The sequence below is a fragment of the Paramormyrops kingsleyae genome, chromosome 8, assembly GCF_048594095.1.
Source record: "Paramormyrops kingsleyae isolate MSU_618 chromosome 8, PKINGS_0.4, whole genome shotgun sequence".
Lineage (NCBI taxonomy): Eukaryota > Metazoa > Chordata > Actinopteri > Osteoglossiformes > Mormyridae > Paramormyrops > Paramormyrops kingsleyae.
The window spans coordinates 9,936,460-9,954,930 of record NC_132804.1 but is presented as its reverse complement, the minus strand read 5'-3'; the positions used below and the strand labels follow the sequence as shown (position 1 = coordinate 9,954,930).

The 18,471-nt window shown below is 41.0% G+C and overlaps 2 protein-coding genes and 1 pseudogene across 4 annotated transcripts; 1 reads left to right on the top strand and 2 right to left on the bottom strand.

Moving 5' to 3' along the window:
* The first annotated feature begins 1,169 nt into the window (after positions 1-1,169).
* On the top strand, positions 1,170-4,690 carry her15.1 (hairy and enhancer of split-related 15, tandem duplicate 1). 3 transcript variants are annotated; one of them, XM_023837440.2, is made up of 4 exons: positions 1,170-1,913; positions 2,505-2,629; positions 3,592-3,634; positions 3,758-4,690. In XM_023837440.2, the coding sequence occupies exons 3-4, from the start codon at positions 3,611-3,613 to the stop codon at positions 4,169-4,171; spliced, it is 438 nt and encodes a 145-aa protein (XP_023693208.1). In that variant the 5' UTR covers positions 1,170-1,913; positions 2,505-2,629; positions 3,592-3,610; the 3' UTR covers positions 4,172-4,690. The 3 variants fall into 3 exon arrangements, with proteins under 3 accessions (XP_023693208.1, XP_072571246.1, XP_023693207.1); XM_072715145.1 differs by lacking the exon at positions 1,170-1,913 and having other exon boundaries at positions 2,312-2,629; XM_023837439.2 differs by lacking the exons at positions 1,170-1,913; positions 2,505-2,629 and having other exon boundaries at positions 3,569-3,634.
* A 2,313-nt stretch (positions 4,691-7,003) lies between these two features.
* Positions 7,004-7,623, bottom strand: LOC111857017 (transcription factor HES-5-like). Its single transcript, XM_072714923.1, has 2 exons — positions 7,541-7,623; positions 7,004-7,417 (listed from the first exon to the last, which is right to left on the bottom strand). Exons 1-2 carry the CDS (start codon positions 7,604-7,606, stop codon positions 7,004-7,006), a joined length of 480 nt encoding a protein of 159 aa, XP_072571024.1. The 5' UTR covers positions 7,607-7,623.
* A 4,681-nt stretch (positions 7,624-12,304) lies between these two features.
* On the bottom strand, positions 12,305-13,580 carry LOC140592189 (transcription factor HES-5-like; annotated as a pseudogene).
* Between the last annotated feature and the right edge of the window lie 4,891 nt (positions 13,581-18,471).

The following is an 18,471-nucleotide window of genomic DNA, read 5'->3' as shown; positions in this document are numbered from 1 at the left end:
GGCCGCCCATGGCGGCTCACGCCTAGAGAGGCAGGTGTTTGGCGCCACGCGCGAGGAGAGGGGGCCGGCGGGCGCCGTCGACCTGGGAAACGGCTGACCCCTCATCCCGGAGAGTGTCGGAGCCTCCCCTTGACGCGGGCGGTGCTGCCGTCATGCGCCGCCTGCCCCCACAATGAGGCCCGCGGGAAGCTGTGCGTGGCGGGAAACGACTCATGTTCAAAGGCTCCTTTGAACCCCCCACCACCACCACCTCTGAACCAACCCCAACCACCAGGGCATGTTTGTGGGCTCCAGATGATGTTTTTAGGCCTTTTCTTTCAGCAGGTTTTTCAATCACTTAAAAAAGGGTGAGATTTCATTTTTGTAATAAGATGTTTTGAGTCTACTGAAACATTTATCGAGCATTTAGCTAAAACAAAAATGCCTTGACAATATTGCGATTCTAAAGAAGAATGGTATGTGATAGACCTGTTATTCTGGCTCATATTTCCTAATAGTATTTTTTAAATAGGGTAGTACACAGTATTATATTACTGTTACCTCATATATCACACTTGGGGGGTTTTAATCTGACTCCCTCTCAGCATGTATGAATGTCCCAGCTCTCTTCATGTGCTATAGATTTCCTCCCACAGTCCAAAGATATACAGTTTGGCTAAACGGCAGCTCTGTGTTGCTTGTGTGTCTGCGTGCCCTGTGATGGACTGGCATCCTGGCCAGGGCGTTTACCCCTGCCGTAAGCCCTACGCTGCTTGGAGAAAACCTCAGCAGGTGTAGCATGTATGGATTATTATTCATGTGCTTTTTAATCTTGTTATTATTGATGGTCAGTATAGTGAGTTAAAAGAATTCCTACATTTATTAGAACAGTGAGCAGTCTGTGGCCATACCTATTGGTTTCTCTGAGGTGTGCAGCACAGATCAAGTCAGGTCGTGGTACGGTGGTCCAGATGGCCCATTGATAGAGGGACACAAGGAGCAACGGTGGATTCCTGCGGACGGACGGGGGCCGGGGGGCCGGACCCCCTTTTTTTGAGGCGGCGATGAATGAACCTGCGGTGTGGGAACAGGGAGCAGACCTGAGCTCTCACACATTCCTCGCCGGGCTGCGTTTAAACAGGGGGGGAGGCGAGGGGGTCGGGGGGTGTTTGCCACCGAGGACTGTTTATGGCAAGCTTTCGTGATGGAGATGTAGCTTTTTTCTTTTTCTTTTCTCCATGAATGAAGGAGAATGTCTACCTTGGAATGCCCCAAACAATGGCTTTTCAGTCGAGCGTTGAGGACCTATTCACCACTGGAAAATGACGCATCTTCTGAGAGGCAAGCGGAAAAAAAAAAGAAACAGAGGAATGCTTAGAGATGTTTTCCCTCCAAAATGTCCCTCTGGCATCTGGTCCTGGAAAAGCCGATCATTTTTCAAGTAACTCAAAGACCCACTGAACTTTATTTTTGCTTTGATATTAATTAGGAACACAAACATTCATGCTTAACATTCACACAATCCTACCATTGTGAGTCAACACTTGCAGGCGTTGCCATTTATCTACATTTTTTCCAGAAGTGCCGCTATTTAAAATGATTTAAAATTCAGAATAATTTTACATGCAGTTGAAAATGTATAAACCCTGTTGTAATAATGGAAGATTTGGAGACTCAGGAGTGGAGTTTGTTGTCAGTCAGAATCTGTAGGCAGGGTTTGCTCAATTTGGCCCCAACAAGACATTGCTGGATAATCCAAAAACTCAGGTAAAACACACAGAAGGAACATCATACATGGGAATCCAGAAACTGGAACTAATGCTCAAGCTGCCATTTGGGAACCAGAAACAAGACTTCAAAATTAAGGTGAAGGTTTGAGTGTCCAGACGACGAGATGAAGCTGCAACATCTGGACAAAACCAGAGCAGATGAGGGTGTGACACCAATATTTAAACTTATTTACATTTTTAATCAAATCCTTTTGAGTCATTTATATTTGTGAAAATGGGACATTTCTTCCACAAATTTTTAGATATACGTAGTCTTTGTTGTGTCACAATATATTCAGTATAATATAACAATTAACAATATAACAATCATAACAACTAGAATGATTGGATATTATTGCTTTTATTACACAGTTATAATTTGTTCAGTTGCAGTAGTGAAAATTCAACAACAATGAAATTGAAATTCAACTCTTTTTATACACCCCAGACAACATAGAAATAATATTATTATTATAAGATAGTAATATTATTATAATAAATTTAATAAAATATATTCTTATTATTATTATTGTTGTCATCTACAGTATATACGCTATTTGTAGATAATGCTCTTGAGATATAATGTATGAAGAGAAATGTTATGATCACATTTGTTTGTGCCCTGCATGGACCTGGTATTAAGACACGTATTAGTGTTAATGGAGGTGTTGCAGTGGGAATCTTGGTGCTTCTAAACCAGACCCAGCTTAGGAGAGCTCCTGCATGACAACTTTAATTCTGCATTCCCTGTTGTAGGTCCATTAGCAGGCCTTCGATTCAGGAGCCGAAGCTTAGCGGAAGACAGATGTTAGCGCACACCTCTGGGGAATGAAGGGGCTGGAGCCGTAAGCGAGCGAGCGTGGGAGCGCCCAGTGGAACAGGTGAGGGTAGTGATTCAGAGAGCGAGTGCACACGCGCCCAGGGGCACGCCAGACTCAGATCAGAGCAGCGGGATGAAAGAGGCTCCTGTCTAGGCCGGGGGTGGGGGCTGGGGATGGGGGTCAGCTGTATTGACAGGGGGACGTGTGAGTAGGATCCTGCCCGGCTTTCCCACACTAGTCACCCATTCATGGCTCCGTATTCTCATGGGGAGGGACAATGGAAGTGTGCCCTCAATGAAGGGGCCGGATAATAGTGTTTAATTGACATTCCCAGTAGGAATGTGTGCATACGTGTGTGTGTGTGTGTGTGTGTGTGTGAGTGTGTGTGTGTGTGTGTGTACATGCATACGTGCCTGTATCTTCATATGACTATTTTGGGAATTATTGCAGACACTTGCAAAGTTGTGAATATGGGAAATTCTGTGGACATTTGTGACGTGATATTACGGTATATTTTAAAAGCACATTTTTTCCTGTTACTATACCCTAAAACATTTATATTAAGCCACTTGACCATAGCATTTAAAGCAAAGTGATTTTCACTCCATTAAGACAAGTGGATATTTTCACTGGGTCACATCATATTAAATGTTTTTCTTTCTACTGAACTGCAGTACCTGCTACTGGAAAGTGTGTCCGCTGAGTTAATTCACCCCCAGGTAATAAAATCACCCGTGTGGCTTATCAGTCAGCGCTGCTGATATGAAGACAATTCCCCCGGCGAAGCAGCATGCGGCCAGTTAACCGTGAAATAATGTGGATGATTCTTCTCCTATTGTTGTGAAGACCTCGCCCACTGCCCCCTGAGTGTGGGAAACCTAATCCTGCCTTGGGCACATGGCTTTGTAATGCAAATGCAGCACTATAAATAGGAGCGGAGAGCCCTCAGTCAGAACACAATCACCCTGACTTCTTCTGAAACTCCTGACCAACATAAACATGGCTCCTTTCTCCTACTGCAGTGACGCTGCCAGCCTAAAGATGTCCGGCAAGGAAAAGAATAAAGTAAGTTTTGCAATAATTATGTCTGACTTCCCTGCTTCAGAGCATAGTGAGTTTTCTTGTATCTCTGGTGTGGTGTGTCTCTGTAACACAGAACTAACGTCGAGCTTGTTTGTCCGTCAACAGCTAAGAAAACCAGTGGTGGAGAAGATGCGCAGAGATCGCATCAACAGCTGCATAGAGCAGCTCAAGAAGCTCCTGGAGAAGGAATTCCAGCAGCAGGACCCCAATGCCAAGCTGGAGAAGGCCGACGTCCTGGAGATGACAGTGACCTTCCTGAAGCAGCATCTCCGGCCTCGGGCTCCTGTATCCGCCGTCCCCAGGGCGCACAGTGAAGGCTATGCCCAGTGCTGGCAGGAGACCCTCCACTTCCTGTCCAGCTGCAAGGGGGGCGTGCCCCTGCAGTGGCTTCACTGTCTCCATGGATCCCAGAGAGCCACTCAGCAGCTCTACCCCATGTCTCCTGCCAGCTCCACATGTGAACTGGTCCCAGTGAAGCAAGAACCTGGTGCTGAGAAACCCATCTGGAGGCCGTGGTAGAGCCACTGGCACATGAGAACCTCAGGGGTGGTCATCTGCCTCTCAAAGTGTAGGAAAGATTATTTCCACAGTGTTAAATATGTTGGGGATTTCCTTTATATTGAAGGATGTGTATGTCTGTAACAGACTTATTTTTATGTAGCTTCTCCTCAAAGGAGATCATTAATTTTGTCATTTTGTTTCCTTCTCATCTGAGTTCAAATCTGCCTTTACAATGATGGTGTGATGAATCGTTGGAGAACCTTAACATGTATGAACCTTAACATGTATGGCTGCTGTGCAGCAAAAATGTTTCTTGAAGTTACTGCTTGTCCTTGTATACGTTACAAAATGTCAGGCAACTTTGATTTTTGATGGTGGAATATGTGTTCTGAAGCTTTTAGGCAACTCAAAATATTGTATGTGTTTCATCTTCCATCGAAGGTCAAAATGTTTTTCTAAAACGTCAGCTTCAGATTATGCTACTGACTTGAAATAATCTGTCATCCAAAAGCAACTAGGCGAAGTTACTAGTGGAATGACCAGTACTGTTCCTTTTATAATAAAGAGAAAAATCCCGAATCACGTAAAGGCTGCTCTTTATTTCACTCGATCATAAAACTACTCGCATTATCGGAGACGTGTGAAAACACGTGCGGAACGCACGTGCATAAACATAATAAAAAATTTAACTAAAAGGTTAAATATTTAATACTATTTTCATTTCAGCACGCATATAGGCGTCTAAGAACAAGGGATTGCGGTCATTTAACGCTCGTGAGCGCGTATAATTGCGCGAATTCGTTGTATCAGGTGTCTGTTTCGTTTATTGGCATAGGAGACCTGAATTCAAATCGTGGTTGATTCAGTTGTATCGGGGTGAATTTAAAATGAAAATCACATAACAATTATCACAAAGAAGCAGATAGATAGATAGATAGATAGATAGATAGATAGATAGAAAGAAAGAAGCATTGTTTAAAATTTGGCATCAGTCTCGGATAGTACAGCTGATTTTTACTGTGGGTCGAGGCTGTCACTGTTAAATTCATTATAGACTAATGTATTTTTATGTGTAGTTAACCAGCGTATCTTCTTATAGCCTACGTAAAAGTATGCAACATGTAGGCGTACATTAAATTTATTTTACAATAAAGAAAATCATGGTTGCTATAATTCATTAATGCATCAGTTTTCTCCACCGCACAGAGCCCGTACTGCCGTCTGCGCAGCGCGCCTCTTTCCCGGCACCGGGCCGCAGGATTATCGGCTCTCGGGCTGTCAGCTCAGGTTTAGCCGGACAGCTTGTGCATGTGCACCGGCGATAATGGGCTGGGTTGAGTGTTGTACGTATGGGGCCGGTTTCTCGGGGGCTTTCCCACACTTCTCTCCTATTCTTCCCTTTCATCACTAGAATAATGGAAGCGTGCCGCATTAAATCATACATTAAAGGTAATGGTGCAAAATCTAACCATTTAGACACTCCTTACTGGACTGGCAACCGATTATTTCCGGTAAGATTCAAAAGGCGGGTACTCTTATCTTTTAAAGTCATAACTATTTTATTTGACTTTTAAAATTAATTTAAAACGACACGTTAAACCGGTGTTCGGCCAGTTTTTGCGTGTTAATTCTTGTTGAAAGCAATGGATGATGGTGTTATTAGAAATGTTCATATAACCACAACACGTGCCCAGTGTTCCAAATCATCTCGTTGCCTATTTTAAGTTGTGTGTTGTTAGCCACAAGAAATCAATCCATAATCTTCTTTAATAGTACCCCACAAGTAGTGACCCATTTGGTTAGCAAAAAATATGACAAATTCAAATAAAAACATTTATGGTAAATTTAACAATGAACATAAATCACTTTCACCTTTGTCTTCCTACACTCAAGCACATGTTTAAAATGTGAATGTTGCAAAACTTTCAGTGTATCAACTGCAGCTGTATTTTTAAATGTGATACATAATGTTATGGACAGATGAGAGCAAAGTGCTGTTGCAGAATATTGTTGAGTATGGAAAGACCAGGTAGGCATTGTCCCCACCACCCCATGTGCATAATGAACCCATTATCATGTTGTAATTGGATGATTATTAATAACATTAACTATGATTAAGAAGTTCATGGTAGTGATGTCATGGCCCTTTAGTACATTTAGCCAAACCTATGGTGTCTCCTGTGCCTGTATTCTCACACAACTCTGCAGCGACACCCCTGAAGCAAACTACAATAGACACAAAACCAGCTAAATGTAGCCCGACATGTTCTAAGTAACAGGACAAAGTGCAGTATTCGGACTTATGTCCTGTAAAGTTACCATCGGTCATCATTATGATTAAATTAATTTTTGTAGCTGCATTTTCACACATTTTCCCATTAAAATAGCAGAAACGTCCAGCTTTGGTTGGCATTTAACTGTTTTATTCTTAAGCAGTGAGACTCCCTGCTGTTCATCTGTGCCCTTAAGAACACAAAGAAATACACAGCTAATGTGGAATGAAAATATGACAACTGCGTATAATATTTTTTACTATCATGGAAGTTAACATTAAATCAGCTACAAAATGTAGGAATTAAAGAGAATATATAGCATGCTGTCAAAACTAATGTAAAAAGCAACATACACCATATATAAAGATAACATTTTCCTTCAATATGAAGGATTTAAAATAAGTTTTCTGTGAACAATGTACATTTGCACTGCAAGAACACTGAATTTCAATGTGAAGCTAGACAACACAAATATTGGGTAATAAAGACTGGCCACACATTAAACACTGTGGAAATAATCTTTCCTACACTTTAAGAGGCAGATGACCACCCCTGAGGTTCTCATGTGCCAGTGGCTCTACCACGGCCTCCAGATGGGTTTCTCAGCACCAGGTTCTTGCTTCACTGGGACCAGTTCACATGTGGAGCTGGCAGGAGACATGGGGTAGAGCTGCTGAGTGGCTCTCTGGGATCCATGGAGACAGTGAAGCCACTGCAGGGGCATGCCCCCCTTGCAGCTGGACAGGAAGTGGAGGGTCTCCCGCCAGCACTGGGCATAGCCTTCACTGTGCGCCCTAGGGACGGCGGAGACAGGAGCCCGAGGCCGGAGATGCTGCTTCAGGAAGGTCACTGTCATCTCCAGGACGTCGGCCTTCTCCAGCTTGGCATTGGGTTCCTGCTGCTGGAATTCCTTCTCCAGGAGCTTCTTGAGCTGCTCTATGCAGCTGTTGATGCGATCTCTGCGCATCTTCTCCACCACTGGTTTTCTTAGCTGTTGACGGACAAACAAGCTCTACGTTAGTTCTGTGTTACAGAGACACACCACACCAGAGATACAAGGAAACTCACTATGCTCTGAAGCAGGGAAGTCAGACATAATTATTGCAAAACTTACTTTATTCTTTTCCTTGCCGGACATCTTTAGGCTGGCAGCGTCACTGCAGTAGGAGAAAGGAGCCATGTTTATGTTGGTCAGGAGTTTCAGAAGAAGTCAGGGTGATTGTGTTCTGACTGAGGGCTCTCCGCTCCTATTTATAGTGCTGCATTTGCATTACAAAGCCATGTGCCCAAGGCAGGATTAGGTTTCCCACACTCAGGGGGCAGTGGGCGAGGTCTTCACAACAATAGGAGAAGAATCATCCACATTATTTCACGGTTAACTGGCCGCATGCTGCTTCGCCGGGGGAATTGTCTCCATATCATCAATGCTGACTGATAAGGCAGTCAAGCTGGTGGTTCCGTCTTTGTGACATAAGAAAGTATACACAGTGAGGCAGAATTCACTACAGTAGGTCCTCCATAGTTACATTTTGCTATCCACACAAGAACAAACAAACATGCTTGTCTTCAAATTCAAATTTTATTTGTCACATACCAATCATTCCCAGCATGACTTGCAGTGAAATGTTATTTCCGACATTCTGTGACATAAAACAAACGTAACAGGATTGGACAGGGTTAGATAATAATAATAATAAGAAGAAAAATATTTTTTGTGTCAATACTTCATCATTAGCAGGACTTGGAATTCTTGCCCCCCCCCCCCCCCCACCCCCAGCAGTCTCTAGGTTGTAAACTGCTGACCCATGGAATATTTTCCTTTTGTCCATAAATTGTTTTGAAAAATCAAACTGTAAAAATCAGATTTTAATAAGTTCAGGTATAACACATGGACCTCCTTCGTAAAATAACCTATTACCTCTCTGGGGACTACAGAGAGATCTTCTTATTAGGAATGTCAATTAAACACTATTATCCGGCCCCTTCATTGAGGGCACACTTCCATTGTCCCTCCCCATGAGAATACGGAGCCATGAATGGGTGGCTAGTGTGGGAAAGCCCAGCAGGATCCTACTCACGCGTCCCCCTGTCAATACAGCGGACGCTGTCCTCAACAGAACCCAGCAATTATATAAACCTCAAGACTGCCTTGCGTCAGCTTAATTGTTGGCGACAGGGCAAAAGATCAGATTTTTTTTTTCTGTTCGAAAGTAGCCCTACCGAATGTTTTATAGAGCTAAATGCCGAAAACAGTTTTCAAACAAGTTCAGTTCCTTAAAGAACACTTAAACAGAAGGTATTATTAATCAAATATCATTTTGAATTGAGTTGCCCAACAATGTATTTTAAAAAGATGATGGCGAAATCTATAAAATAAGCTTGCAAAATGTGTCTTCATAAATTAAAATATCATCAGATATGACATCTTTTGGCAAATAATTTTTTTGAGTGATAGGCGTACTGCTAGTACCCGCAGTTTACACATCAGTTTGTATCTTCTGGGAAAAATACTGGGGACGTCGATTTATTGCTTTCAAGATATTTCAAGGCGTTTTATTCCGCCGGTCTTATCTGCCTCGTTTGTAGTCGCAGGTGCTGCACTTCTCACGTAATTGCGGGATGAAAGGTGGGAGGACCCTCGCCGCGCCCGTTCCCACACTCGTGCAGGAAGCGTGCCTCCATAAACGCCCTTGTTATTTTGATGTGTCATCGCTGGCTGTGTGGGAGCTCTCTTTTATTCTACTAAACCTACTCTAGGTGCTAGCTCTTGAGCAGTAATCATGGAGATAAAGTTACATCTAAAGTAATCGCACTTAAATGTCATGTAAATCTCGTAATTTTATGAAACTCTAATCCATATTCAGAGTTAATTGGAAAATGTGTAAGCCTAATTTACCTACCTTTTTCCCCCCCAGACACTGTACAAATCGATTGCACATTAGCGGCTACAAATTGTCTAAACCACTAGTAAAATGAGAATCGATAAACAGGGTGCAGCGCGTGCAGTGCGAACTCAGCGTGCGAATCTGTTGTCGTGTAAGTCACAGTAGAAGTGTACATGCAAAATCTTTGCCTACAGGTCAAGTTACGGATTTACAAATATGAATTCGCAGTTGCTATTCATTTTTATATACGATTACTTTTATTATGCATTTTGCAAAAGTGTTATATTCTAATGCTAGGCTATATCGATCAAACGTGCAAAATATCTTATGCATTAGAATGTCATAACGTTAAGATCCCGCTAAGATTGTTACTACTGAACATTAAGACAGCATCCCACCATCACTTGTTCGACTGCTGTCTCCTAAGGGTTTCTCAAAGTACGATTGCAGTTATATCAAAAGATTCACTAATTACAAAGAAGTCCCACAGAATTACGCTGAAGGGTGCAGATATCTTGGTGTTGCTTTTTCCACTTCCATGTCACTGTCACACGCGTCGACTTCAAAGGCATTTGTAAGACATCTAACTACAGGCTCGTGGCTGGTGTTAGTGTTTATACAGGAAAAAGTCGCAACGGAAGTCATAGCTAGTGCTTTTCACACCGATGATGCTACGATTGCATGAGATGCATCATTTGATATATGTATGGCATTTCGACGTCTTACACTTAATAATTTTTGTACTGTGTTTTCCCACTCAATGGGCCCTATTGTATTTTCCTTCAATTTACGTTACTGTTTCTAACTGTAGCATTTTAAGGTACGTATTTCTCTTCAGCTCATATGACTGTTATTCCACTTATTGTTTGCTGGGTAATAAATAGGCTTACTGCTTTGGTTAGTCGCCCGTTTATTATATATAAAGTCGCTGGTTTATTATATATAAGTTAATATAACACAATATGGATATATTACGACAATAATACTTGACAAGCTGGGACATGTAAATTACCTGGGGCCTTTGAGGTTTGGGGGCCCTCTGTTGGCTATAAACAGCCTTTTCACTAAGTATTAAATAAGCGCGTTCCCTGTGCGCGTTCCCATCTCCCCTGGAGATGCCCGGGTATCCGCAAACGAGCTCTGAGTTGTAGACCGCAAATTACGTTACAGGTCATCCGGAGGGAATAACGCAGTTCTACTCAAATCATTACAGCTCCATCAGTACGATTTTAAACTGACCTAGACGGTATTTACCATGGTTTTCCATCAGTAGCGTGAGACGCATAGCTGTCAAGTCTCCCGTTTTGGCCGGGAAACTACCGTATTTTACCCCTCTTTCCCGCCGTCCGCCCGGATTAGTATTTTCCCGTAAATCTCCCGTATTATAATATCATTTAAAAAAAATTCCTCTGCCTCTCCAAACTGAACTGTCAGTAGCCTCGCGAGAACTGCCACCTGCTGTAGTCTGCAGGTCATTTACAACATTAACCAGGTCATAAATGCGGAGGTTAAAATGGCAATGCTGTGTGCCAAAAACAACGTACCTTACTTTCACCTTCTGTGACGACTTCAACAAGGATACAAAGTCTGCAACAAATCTATAATAAGTCATTAGTGAATGCCAGAGAGCCACATGAGTGAACATGAGAAATTAAAAGAAAATGTGTAATGAAAATAAAATGATATTTTATTTTAGATTTCTTGTACACCTGTCTTAAAATGTAAGGGATACTGGAGCTTGGTTGGGGTGGTGGGATGGCTCGCGGTGGGTGCCGGAAAATTTCCCTTATTTTCAAATCCAAAACTTGACAGGTATGGTGAGACGGGATGGGGTGAGTATTACCATAGGTAAGCTCTCTGAGCGCCGCGTGGACTGCGACTGACTTAGGCGTGCTTAAAAAACCCAGATAAGCGCATATATATTAAAAAAGGTCGGTTTTGCTGGCACTCTTGAAATATTTTCAATGTGATATCATGAGACTATTAAAAAATAATGGTTTTACTGCGCAGGTTTAAATATCAATCGCGAAACCAGAAAAAAAGATAGCCCTATCTATGAAAATGATGTTTACTCTGATCAGTGACGCACATAGTTCCAGTGTTTGCAGTTAGACTTATTTAACGCAGCAGTCTAATGTCAGAAAATCTAAGCATCTGTAAATGACCAGTGGTTCTTCGTGCACAGGCTAAACAAACAAATCAGCTTCCTCATAGAAATTTGAAGAGCTTTTTATTCAGAAACCAAATTTACCCTCCTGAACCCAGAACATCCAGGTGTGTGATTCTGAACACCGGCAGCGATTCCAAAGGGTTTCTGTGTGAGTGAGTTTTCCTCTGATTCCCACACTCTCTCCTTTCACTCATTTCAATGGAGTCACAATGGAAGTGTGTCCTGTTACACATCACATTAGTTATGGTGCTTGATCTCATTGTTGTGAAGCCCATTCTGCCAGCTGGACAAAAACCACGTGAAAGATCAGTTTCAGTGAAGTCACTGAGATTTGTGACAGAGTAATGTAGATCTCCACAGAAATATACAAAATCATGATAATGAGCAATATCTTTAAGATAGCAATAGCCAAAGAATACCTATCGAATGTAGCACATTTATCAGTTTGAGACTAACAATCAAATGTAGGAATTGCTGTTAGATGTATGGGTTGTTAAGCATAAATAAATGCAGGCTGTATCACTGGTGATTATTAGATATAATGCCATAAAATGTCTTGCTTTATGCAAGACAGATTGACATTTAGAAATTGAGAATTTTATAGAAAATGCAATTATACAAGTTTTTTTTTTTTTAAATCATCAGAAATATGTGGTGTATTTCACATTTTTGTAAATTTGAAGTTGAACAAGGAAACAAAGAGGATTAATGAACTTTTAATTATTAATATGGGAAACAATTTGATTTACAAATACAACCATACAGGTTGAAGATATATGGATATTAAAATAGAACATTAACAGAAAGGAAATAGCTTCTTGTGCACATGAGATTCAAGAAAACAATTAACAAATTGAAATAATTAAAATCTTTCTCATATGAACATAGCCAGAATAGATATGCAATCGCATAAACACACAGACAAATATTCTTGCAATCATATAAACATAACTGGTTGATGACTGAGGTGGTCGTTTTAAAAAAGATTACAATATTACTTGAAAAAACACAAAGGAAAATTATAAGACCATTCTTATTGGTGGAATGATGCAGAACAACAGAAACATATAGATGAGTCATCTTATGGGATAAAACACCATTTACATTAAAGTGGCTAGATTAACAACTTTGCCAGTATTTAAATTCAATATTGCCAAAATGGCACACTAAATATTTGATTCAAATAAAGTAGTACAAAGAATCTCCTGCATATGCAGAAGAGGAAGAAACAACTTCCTACATTTTCAGAACAACTGTTCATCATAGATCAACATGTTCAGTTTTGTTTCAGTTCCAAGTGTTCATGTGTTCACCAAGGTCTCCAGAGGGCGCTGTTGACTGGTGTCTTCTTGTTGATAGTTGTGTATTGAGTTTGTGAACTCAGATGAGTCAATACATAGTCATTCCTGCTTTTATCAGAGAATGGCTGCATGTTTTGAAAGTGTCTTAGGAGTTTCGTCTGGGACTGTGTCGTCACATCTGCCCTTGACAGGAAACGCACAATCTCTTGGACACACCTGAAGAAGCCCTCATTTTCATCTGCTGAACAGGACGAGGTGATCTCTGGCTGGTGATGGCGTTGTCGTCTCAGGAAATTAACTGTCATTTCCAGGATGTCGGCTTTCTCCAGCTTGGAGTCGGGATGCTGGCTGAGAAACTCTTGGCTCAGGAGAGTCTTGAGCTGCTCGATGCTGCTGTTGATGCGATCTCTGCGCATCTTCTCCACCATCGGCTTCCTCAGCTATAAAGACATAACAGGAAAGATATTAATGATCCAGGTCTGAAATGTCACATCAATGGCATTAAATACGTATGCAGGGTATCTACAACAGAACTGGAATGTGAGTTTACCTTGTTGTCCAGAGTGAGATGCTCCTGAGAATAGATCACAGCTGCTGTGACTGTCGGTGCCATGGCTGTATCTCTGAGATGGGCAGCTCTCTGTGTAGCGTGAGTGTGATCAGTGCTGCTTCATGCCTCCTATTTATAGGCCCTGATCTACATATGAATGTGTGAGTCCTGGGCTTGTTGGAGGTTCTCACAGTCAGCAGCCAATGGATGAGCTGCAGGGGACAATGAGGAACGTGGAGCTGCCACATGCTCATTGAGGATCTTATTGCTGGAGGACAATGGTCACGTCTCAGGGGAACAGGTGGAGGGTGGAAGACTGAGGAGGGAGATGCACAGGCTGCTGTGTGAACCTGGGAAGGTGTTGACCTGTAATAAGAGCAGGTCTGTTGCCTGATGTTGTCAGTAGTAACTATAAGAAGTACAGTCATCAGTGGAATGAACACGTGTGTTTTTGACACATATTTTGTATCTAATCCCTTATGGATTAATTATTCTGCACAGTTTCACCTAAAGTCCCAAACTTCTCTAGAAAACTCATCTCTGTCCACAGAAATTCACCTGATCTGAAAGATTTTTCTGGAGGACTAAGTTGTTGATGGGATTAAATTAATTTTATCAGAAATGTTTTTGGACAGAATGTTTTACTTCCCACTTAGGATAGCAACGTAACACACATATACACCCATGTAAAAAATTAAGAGATCTCTCTATATTTTAAAACAAATCTGCATTTTTAAATCCTGGTTTAATCCTGGTTCTGCCTGCAGGAGGCAACACTGAGCAGCAGAATGCTTTCAGGTTCAACATTTCTAAGACAGCAGAACAGAAGAACCAGGTGAAGCAGGAGACACTGGGAATGGCCAGAAACCAGCCAGGTAGAGGGCGGAAGCGACATTCTTAATGCCAGAGATGACTGTCAACTTATCTGACAGTTTCTCATAAATTGGAGGATGAATCAAATGACCTTCAAAAGGAATGGGAAACATTAAGTGCAGGTGTGAAGTGCACTGCTAGGGCAGTTCATATCAGGCTTCTAGAAGCAGGACTGAAGTCCCATAAAGCAAGGAAGAAGCCCTTCATTAATGAGAAACAGGGAAGAACCAGGCTGCAGTTTGCAAAAAATAAAATATATTATTCACAGATGCTCACCCATTAATTGAGAAAAGAGTGAAACACAAAATTGTGCTGTGGTCTCTTAATTTTTCCTATGGCTGTATATATGAAGGATCTACACTCCTTGTGAGTGAATATTAAATGTCTGCAAAATATTCTTTCAATGACTTGCTGAGAAACTAAAAACATTTCATTAAGTAAAGTTTTCTTCAGTGTACCTTAAATAAATTTTATGTTTTGTTAAAGACCACAGGGAGGTATTTAAGGAAAAAAATATATCTGTAATTCTGACTTTTTCACTAGTGACTTAAAATGTGATAATACAATATGACGCATGTCCTCTTAACAGAAAGCTAACATCACCAGTGGAGTCCTGAAGATTGGTTCAGTCATGCGGATGATGGTCGTTGTGAGTTGAGAGCTGACCTGAGTTTCCCCACACCGAGTGCTCTGCTATCAGTACCCTACAAAGCTGTTCAGTAAATTGAATAGACTTAACGGGACACTATGAGCTCAGTGTTGTAGGCAGTGAATGACGTCATCATCCATTTGGAGGGAAAATGGAGTTCAGCTCAAAACAGTTCCACCTGTACAATAATAATGCCGCACTCTTTGACTTAAATAGTGCAAGACAATCAGTCATGTTTGATTTCTATTCGATCTGTTAAAGACAGGTTTAAAGATTTTTAGAAAATCTATTTCCTCATAATGAGAATACATCGGAATGCCTGGTGTATATGTAAACCAATCACTGTTACCTAAAAATGAAAAACAGTTTTACAAAAGGCCTAGTTATTATTGTATTTTGTTACATGGCACTGTTGAATTCTTAAGCAGGAGGGTGTGGATTAATATTCTGTAACCACAGACATAGTGCCAGCCAGGTGAATCGCAGTAGAAAAATCATTACACTCTTATAATCTTTAGCACTAATTAACATTACTTAAAATTCCAGACTTAGAACACAATTTCAAATTAATGTAAACATAATGGAAATGTTTATTACATTGACGTAAGAAATCAGTCATACTAAAAAATGTGTTTTTGGCTTGAAAAAGTGAAAATAATGTCAAAATGTGAAGTAACCGTGGTTCAAGTGGATTTATGCCCTATAAGACATGCATGATACGTTTTTAAAAGCACTACGCAAGGGGAACCCTGAACTTTTTGGAGTTTCTCACAGTCCACAGCCAATGGATGAGCTACAGGAGACAATGAGGAACGTGGAGCTGCCACATGCTCATTGAGGATCTTATTGCTGGAGGACAATGGTCACGTCTCAGGGGAACAGGTGGAGGGTGGAAGACTGAGGAGGGAGATGCACAGGCTGCTGTGTGAACCTGGGAAAGTGTTGACCTGTAATAAGAGTAGACAATGACAAAGAACATGAACAACTTTTGCTCTATGGATTTAAAAATATGGCAATACATCGAAATAGTCTTAAATCCGTAAAATAATAATAAACTAATGGAAATATCAACAATGGAATAGTTGTAACTAAAATTGATTGATAATCATGTAGAGGAATTACACTAACAGTAACCATACACTGCTGTCACTAGTCTGTTAGTGTACTGAAAATCTCATGGGCCAAACTGAGGGTTACCAAAATGTTTATGTAATTTTAGTGCTGGCTTTGAACTGTGGGTAATTATTACCATCCATCCTATGAATAATATCTCCAAAGGGCAGCTGAAACGTTTTATGTAAAACACAGAATAAACAAAAAAAGCCCTGATTTGTTTTAGAAATGAGTAAACTCTAAGTTTTTCTTCTTAAAGTGTATTTCTAATCCCTCTGAACTTCATTGTCAGGTATGACACACATCTGTCAAGCTGAGTCTGTGGTCACTGTCCCAGTGACTCTCTGTGTGACTGAGTTTCCCCCTGTTTCCCACACTCTGTCCATTCACTGCTTTCTGTGGAGGAACAAAAGAAGTGTGTCTTATCACACATAACATTAGCTATGGTGTTTGATCTCCCATGGCTGGGGAACAAGACCTTACTGCCCGAAGGACCATCTGGACTGGGTTTGCCGAGGCGGGAAAAGGGAGGTCTTCACCTTCTCGGCGTATATCTCCGGTCACTTTATTACAAAATATTTTATATATCACAATGTATTATGCAGGTCCCCAGTAAGTCAGGTTGAATAAATTGAGAATGGTATTCTGCTAAAATGAATTAAAACAATGAGTTTCGCTAGGAGTTATGATACGGAGATAATAAAATATGCTTCTGAAACACTCTCACTATCACGCTTTAAAATATTTGAAAATATTTTTATTCTATGCAGGTCTACTGCATATAATAATTTTTGCTCGCCAGTGTCATTCCACTGTAGGCTGTCTATACAGTTAAACTAGAAACTGGAAGAACCATTTGCACTTTAATGATGTCACCGTGTATTGAACACGCACCTGTTGAACGACACACTTTGCCGTCTCCTGTCATCGGCTATTCTGAGCAGAGTGGTTGTGTCACGCAGAGAAACGCACACAGATGTTCTTACTGAGAATGTCAATTAAACACTATTATCCGGCCCCTTCATTGAGGGCACACTTCCATTGTCCCTCCCCATGAGAATACGGAGCCATGAATGGGTGACTAGTGTGGGAAAGCCGGGCAGGATCCTACTCACGCGTCCCCCGGTTCATACAGCTGAATCTCCCCCCGGACCGTTTAGAAAGAAACATCAGACACCCACTGGTTCCTTTATGTTTCTGACTGAGTTTCTGGAGCCTTTCCGGAACGTGTTTAGAGTACCATCTATAATAATGTTTTGCAAACTCTTCAAATAAGAGACATTGTATGATTAACTCTACAACAGAATACATTGCTGTACTTTTCAATCCCAAGCATAAGGTAATCTCCAAGTCGTTGGTCTTGGTTTCAGTATTGGTAGGGACCAAATCTGCCCCGACCCCCCTGCCCCCCAATCACATATAGTACTCCCACAATATTTGTAGCTACATGTTCCTACTGTTCATACCCAAATCTACACCCTTGGGGAAGCTACCTTAGGTAAGTGAGAATGCACTTTCAATACGGTAATGACGGATTCATACGGTAACGACAGTAATGACCAAATTCTAAACCAAGTTATGAAAAAGATCAACAACATATTCTCATAATGATAAACAGGCCTATTGCTTTAGATGCATGTGTGGTTATGTTACCCAAATTTTATTAAAGTCCATCTTGCTATTTCACTTATTAAATTGTTCCGCTGCACCATCCACGCCTGAGGAACAGGGGGCAGTATTTGTCCAGCATATCAAATATATCAGCATATTAAATAAATATCAGTTTAGAACTGGTTTAACTGAAATTCATTATAATGAATTTATGTATCACCTTGTTTTCTGCAGTAATTTCTCTTAATTGATAATTATTTTGTAAAATATTAACGTTTTTGTATCTTATCTGAAGAAATATCATTTTAAATGCTGTGGGACGTGTACTGGTCTCTCAGTTGGCTGTGTCATAAACATTCAGTCATTCTAGTAGACATTATTTAAGTGAGCGACAGCTGATTAGTATGGGAATATTAACGCTGAAGCTGGACGTTCCCATGCTAACAGAGGAGTCGGAGTGTGTGGAGTGTGTCTGCAGAAACGCCCTGTCAATCCTGCATTACGGGAACTGTCTGGGGCTAAAGCGGCAGTCCAAACGCAGACATCGTCAGCTGGCAGTTTAGCAGGTATTCCTGTTCGGTCCGTTTGGCGTACTGAAACTTTTGTTTTACCAGTTTGTATTTACCGTTAATTTATTTGTTAGGATGAATGTTTGAATTTTGTCTATCAAACGTTTGCAAGTTGAAAATGACACAAAGAACCAAATAAGTAACATCATTAACTTTTTCCATTAATAAAATCATATTCAATGAAATTTCATTGATTTAGTAACATCTCCTTGCTGAACTGGGTAAGACTCTGTATGAATCTGACAAGCGGGTTACAGGTGCCTTTTTATATGAGCAAAGGTTCTTTAAATATTCTGAGAAATGTAGATCGTGGACAAAATCTCC